Consider the following 6,000-nt stretch of genomic DNA (forward strand, 5'->3'; position numbering starts at 1 on the left):
GTCTAACGGTTTTCCTTTAGCTTTTAAAATTTCTTTACGACGGGATTTTCGTTCCCTTCATCGTTTCAACAGTTTCCCTTCACGATTCCCGTCGCGAAGGGATTCTCAGAGTCATTCCCTCTAGGTCAAGATTCTCTCTCATTTCCTTTCGCGATTCCCGAAAACTGTTAGAGATGAGAGGAAATAAAAAGAATGAGAACGGGAAAGAGAATCGGAAAGGAACGAAATGAAAGGAATATGGTTGAAGATAGTCTAAGAAACTCTCGCTGTTTACCTTAGATATCCTGTCGGGATAATAGTGACATCGTAGGAGAGCTACGGGTATATTTGATAGAGTTTTCTGATTTAAATTTTTTTGAAAGAAGTAATTTTACGAGAAAGATGGTTCTATAGTTAAAAATAATTCTTAGAAACTTTAAAGATAAACTCTATATAAGAAGTAATTTTATATGAGAAGTAAATTTTAAAAAGTACTTTTTTCAGTTTTAAAATCTAGTTTATTATTATTTAAAAACTTAAAACTTACTCCTTATATGAGAAGTAAATTTTAAAAAGTACTTTTTTCAGCTTTAAAATCTAGTTTATTATTATTTAAAAACTAAAAAATTAAAAATATTGTTTAACAGAGCTTTCCACAATTCTATTTAAGAAGCTCTGTCAAACAGGTCTTAAAAGGTTCGGGTGCCAGTCCGTAGCAGGAACTGAGGACAAAATTTTAGGTGTTTAGAAATAGTTGACTTCCGACAATGGTCACATAATCACTAGAAATTGCAAAAAGATTATGCACGAAACATGATATGCTCAATCTTGTTACACAAAAAAGTACATCTGAGTAGCTCAGTATAGCCAGTAGGAAGAATAGAAGGTGGGCGTCAGCAGCCTGCAAAACAACATACTACTAGACTAACAGCTTTCGGAATGTAGAAAAAATGAATAGAAGATGGAGCACACGACAATTCTCAGGAATCAGAAACATTAGTAAGAGCATTGTCGCAAACAAATAAGAACATCTATTCCGTCCAAGAAAACTAAATTCATCCAAAATCATCTGTGCCACTATATAGTCAAGACATGAGAAAACCGAAAAAAGACCAATAGATGATGGCTACGGCTGTGTACTTGGGCAGAATTTATGCCACCATACGGGCCTGAAAACACATGCCGAACCTGCTACAAGTTTCCCACTGTAAATTAGTCTGAAACCTAAAGTGATTGTAAGCTCTCCAATTACAACCATAGCCGGCAGCAGTACAGTGACTTACAGGAAGACTCAGCTATACCCATAACATGGCTCCTGCAGCTACGATGATTAGAAACCGAAGAAACCAAGCTCGGTCGCCCTTTCCTTCTCAAATGTCTCGAAGTACTGGTATATGATGGTAACAGCAAGCAGAATACCAGTTCCTGAACCAATTGCACCCATGAAATCAGCTAGAACAGTCAACGCGCCAATGCATACTCCGCCAAACGCAGCAGCAGTGGGGATGTATCTGTTCAATTCCTTCTGCAAGTTCGACTCACGATGGCCTGGCATCACCATTTGTTGCTCCTGTGGAATTGCCAAGGTAAGTGTTTACAGGTAGCAAGAAAATTTTGCACGTGTAAATCAAATCACGCTATTACCTATTAACACTTCCAGTCCATATCCCATATTTAACCAACCAGTAGGTTTAGAGATATAGCTCTTTTACAGTAATTTTGCATGAATAAATCAAGTTAGACAATCACCCCATCTAACACTTCCAGTCCTTGTCCCATTTAACTAACCACGGTGCACATTGATGTCCAACACCTTACATAGACGGTAAGGATCTTTACACCCCAACACCGGGCTGAAGTTTCCAAGGATCCAATAAAATTCAGTGACACTAAACCAGATTTATGGCTTTCTGTACTTCATAAGAAAAGCAATATAGGTACAAGCAGCACATTAACAGCATGTACCTCAGTGATACTAATGTTGTATTAAAATCAACCTTATCCATGCAATGTTATGATTTACAAAACATACTATAAGACAGGCACGGTAACTGGAAATAAAAAAGATTGCGAGTGTGCATTGTTTTTACCTTCAGCTGCTTAGCAACATCCTTCGCTGATGAACCAGAAACTTCAATCCATGTTTTTGAGAAGAGAGCACAGGCTGACAGCATAAAGACCACATAAAACAATGCATGGAATGGATTCGCAAGAACATCAGCCAAGCTGCACATATTCCAAACATTCAAAGTAAGTATAATCAACTGTGCATTAATTATTAACAGAAATCAAAAGCAAAGAATCATAAATTGAAGGCAGTAACGTCATAGGAAGTAATTATTCACCTCGATGGTGCAGTTACATAGTAAGCAAGACCACCAACTGGAATAGAATGGCCAGAGTACTCAGATTCCTTCCATTTCCCAAGAAGGTTGACAAGGAAATTTCCACTGTATTTCCTGTATAGAAGCTGAAATAAAAACATGTCAGCACATGTACATTCATGTCAAGATCTACGGTACTGTAGCACTAGAACTGAAGTCTGTACCTGGGATATGAAGTAGAGGTTTGTAATCAGTGCAGAGTGCAGAATGATAGGCATGTTCGAAGTGTAGAACAGCTTAATTGGGTATGAGCCTTGTTGACCACGGGCATTCTTTGATCTCACTGGAAGCACAACACGGAAGCCTTGGAAATAGATAACTATGAGGAAGACCAAGACAGTAGCAAGTAAATTGGTCACATTTGGAAGATTCTGACGGTAGAAAGCCTCACGCAGGGCACGGACTTTATCAGTTCGAGTAATCAACAGATGGAACAATGCAATGACAGCCCCTTCAAATTCAGCACCACGCCCACTGTTGATGGTTGTGGGGCTAAACGCCTTCCAGATGATATTCTCACTACATGAGAGCAAGTTTACCATAAGCCAAATTGTAACAGAATAGCAGACCAATGAGAGATGAAGTTTAACATGCTTACCAGATATTGGTAGCAATGAACAGAGAGATACCAGAACCCAAACCATAGCCTTTCTGTAGGAGTTCGTCCAGACATATGACAATGATGCCAGCAATGAAAAGCTGAAGTATAATGAGAATAGCATTCCCAGTTCCAAGTTGGCTCACACTACCATACATTCCAGACAGAACATAAGCCACGGCTTCTCCAATAGCAATCAGGATACCAAGCAACTTTTGTGCACCATTTCTGAGTAAAAAAATACACTATGCATCACAAGACAACACCAGATATAAGAAACAAGAACCGTGAAGCTTTAAAGTTCAAAATGGTTTTCACTAATACATACAAAAGTAAATTGGAGATTGCACTATCCAATGAAACTTACAGCAGAGCACGATCCTCCCTCACACTGTTGTCAACTTCAATAATCTTTGATCCCACTAAAAGTTGCATTACCATCCCAGATGTCACAATCGGAGTAATACCCAGCTCCATAACAGTACCACGGTTTGATGCAAGAATAACACGCATCCAGTAGAAAGGGTCAGCCCCAGTAGTTGAATGAATGCCATAGAGCGGGAGCTGGCTGCAGACGAGGAAAATGAAGAGAGCAATGACAGTGTAGATAACTTTTTCTCTAAATGGTATTTTCCTATCAGCACTCTGCACTTCTGGCAAGAAAGCCAGAAAGGGCCTGACAAGATGCAGTACTCGAAACCCACCAGCCATCTCTCTGTAGTCAAGAAAAGAAATAGATAAGCATTCTGTCACGTAGTAACCTAGTAGTAAACCTTATGATTTCCCCAAGCCTAATGTATCGTGCAGTCATAATTCTGGTTAAGATGATGCATCATTTTGAGAGAAACATAAGTGAACCTACCAAAATATGTACATGCAGACAAAGGACGAGCTGAGTTTCAAATAGAACATAAACCTAAGTAAACATGAATCATCACACATAACAGGAAACATGTGCAGAGAAGGGTTTTCCCTAACATTAATTTGCAATTTAACACGATGATGCTCATTTTACATCATAACTTAAAGAGTGAAATAACATGCACGTTTCCTTGTTACGACTTGAACTTAATAGATAAAATTCAATCAAGAGGGTGTCTAAGGGCTAGCTGTACTCAAGGTATGCACAAAAGGAAGCAGAGGATTTTGCAGTATCTACTGCTTTGCCAGCCCATCTAGAAGGCCACGGAACTTGCATGATATTAAAATTATTTTGTTAGTAATCTTCGTTGGCAAATTAGCTTGAATCGCGAATCAATTTAGGTAGTCTCCAATCTAAGCTCCGTATACACTCAGCGTGACCAAATCCCTATTCCAATAATCCTGCTTGAAACCCAAATTAACCAAAGTAAACTCTTCAACGCTCAAATCAAGAACAAGCCCACCACCCAAAACGTTGCCTCCATCACTCACACACAATTCAAAAACAGGCGCGAGTCAAAATACTAACGAACGTACCGACCTAACAACCGTCTTAGCACCCTAGATTCGCATGGATCTGGACGGCTCACCTACCGTTTCAACCGCATCAGGCAACTCGAATCGTTCGAATCGCATCCCCCAAACCCGCATCAAATGGCTCTAAACCTCACAGATCTCGGAGCTAAGAGACCGAAAAACCAAACCAATTCGCACGCGCCCTCCGTTGATCCAGCAAGCACATCTCGGAACGAGAAGCACGCATGCGACGCAGATAGCAGATCAGCGAGTACGGATACAAGTCGCGCGGGAAACAGAAGCATGCGACTCAGATCTGCGCCCGCGACACACAAATCGGGAACGGCAACTCTACAGGCCATTTGATCGCCGCGTGATCCGAAAGGGAGGAACAGCCGGTTTACCTGGCCGCCGCCCGCCGCCGCTGACGAGGGCGTGGAACTCTAGGCGAGGGGAGGAGGAGAGAGGTGGGATCCCAGATTTCCCAACGCGAGACGAGTACGGGGGGGCAGCCAGTGGAGAGGAGGCCAAGTTAAAGCGGGAGGGGTTTCGATGGGGGTGGAGGCCGAGCAGAGCACGACACACGCTGCGCGTGGGCCCGCGCAAGTGGGCCGGAGTGGCGAGGAGAAACCTCGTGGTCATTGGAGGCTCCGCTGCCGTCCGATCGGGAAGGAGTGCTGGAGATGGGCTCTCGTGACGTGGAATCGAGGACGGGAAGGAGGTGGCCGCTGACCGCGTCGGCCACGAGACGGGACAGGCATGCCTTACGGTTAGGGCCTTGTCTGCTGGTGGATTCAATTTATTATCGGTAGTCTAGTTATTAGATTATTTGGTACGTATCGTATTTATAAATCAAGTAGTTATGATTAAATTTAAATTTAAAATTCAAATATTTTAAAATTTTAACGAAATTTAATCGGTTTCTACCGAATTTTACCAAATTACTATACAGTTACTATGGTAACAACGGTTACCACCGGCCCGACGGTTTTCGAGATTCAGAAGCATTTGTTAACCTTGCCTATGGGCCGATCTCTTCCTTTTAGCTCCGGAGTCCGAACTTCCATAAAGGCATCAATCGATTTACGGTTTCTGCTCTCGATTTTGATGTATAATTTAAATCTAAATTTAATATATATTTTTCGAATCTAAAAATTATAAATATATATGTTTTTTTGAAAATTTTCAATTTTATACCGTCATTTCAACTAGCGACCTATTAAAAAAATAAAAATATAGCATTCTAGTGCTCTCAAAATTCAAAACACTATCGAAATGACCATAAAAATCTTAAAAAAATGTAGTGTTGAGAATGATATAATCTACCGCTCCAAAAAATTACGCAAATAATTAATTTTACAAATAGAAATAAAAAAGACAAATTTGTCTTGTTTCTTATTTTACATGTCATACTTTTGTCTTTTATTTTAGATTTAGATGATACAATACTCTACACCACAATTTTCTTTTATAATTTTTTCACAGGTATTGTTTTGAATTTTATGAGCATTTGAATGCTACATTTTTTTTTAACCTGTCGCCCGTCGGAACTCCTACCGCCCTTCCAACGGCGACAAAAGCATAGAGTTATAAAATTTCAAA

The 6,000-nt window shown here is 40.3% G+C and overlaps 1 protein-coding gene across 1 annotated transcript; it reads right to left on the reverse strand.

Moving 5' to 3' along the window:
* Positions 1-987: 987 nt before the first annotated feature.
* LOC133913378 (uncharacterized) lies at positions 988-4,961 on the reverse strand. Its single transcript, XM_062356513.1, has 7 exons — positions 4,803-4,961; positions 3,329-3,676; positions 2,962-3,189; positions 2,528-2,882; positions 2,325-2,449; positions 2,070-2,205; positions 988-1,549 (listed from the first exon to the last, which is right to left on the reverse strand). Exons 2-7 carry the CDS (start codon positions 3,670-3,672, stop codon positions 1,310-1,312), a joined length of 1,428 nt encoding a protein of 475 aa, XP_062212497.1. The 5' UTR covers positions 3,673-3,676; positions 4,803-4,961; the 3' UTR covers positions 988-1,309.
* Between the last annotated feature and the right edge of the window lie 1,039 nt (positions 4,962-6,000).

This window comes from Phragmites australis, chromosome 3 (genome assembly GCF_958298935.1).
Source record: "Phragmites australis chromosome 3, lpPhrAust1.1, whole genome shotgun sequence".
Taxonomy (NCBI): domain Eukaryota; kingdom Viridiplantae; phylum Streptophyta; class Magnoliopsida; order Poales; family Poaceae; genus Phragmites; species Phragmites australis.

Coding starts and splice junctions, on each gene's coding strand:
- LOC133913378 (XM_062356513.1), bottom strand. CDS start 3,672: ATGGCTGGTGGGTTTCGAGTACTGCATCTTGTCAGGCCCTTTCTGGCT. Junction 2,883..2,961: donor TTCATTGCTACCAATATCTG/GTAAGCATGTTA, acceptor GCTCTCATGTAG/TGAGAATATCATCTGGAAGG. Junction 1,550..2,069: donor ATGTTGCTAAGCAGCTGAAG/GTAAAAACAATG, acceptor GCAATTCCACAG/GAGCAACAAATGGTGATGCC.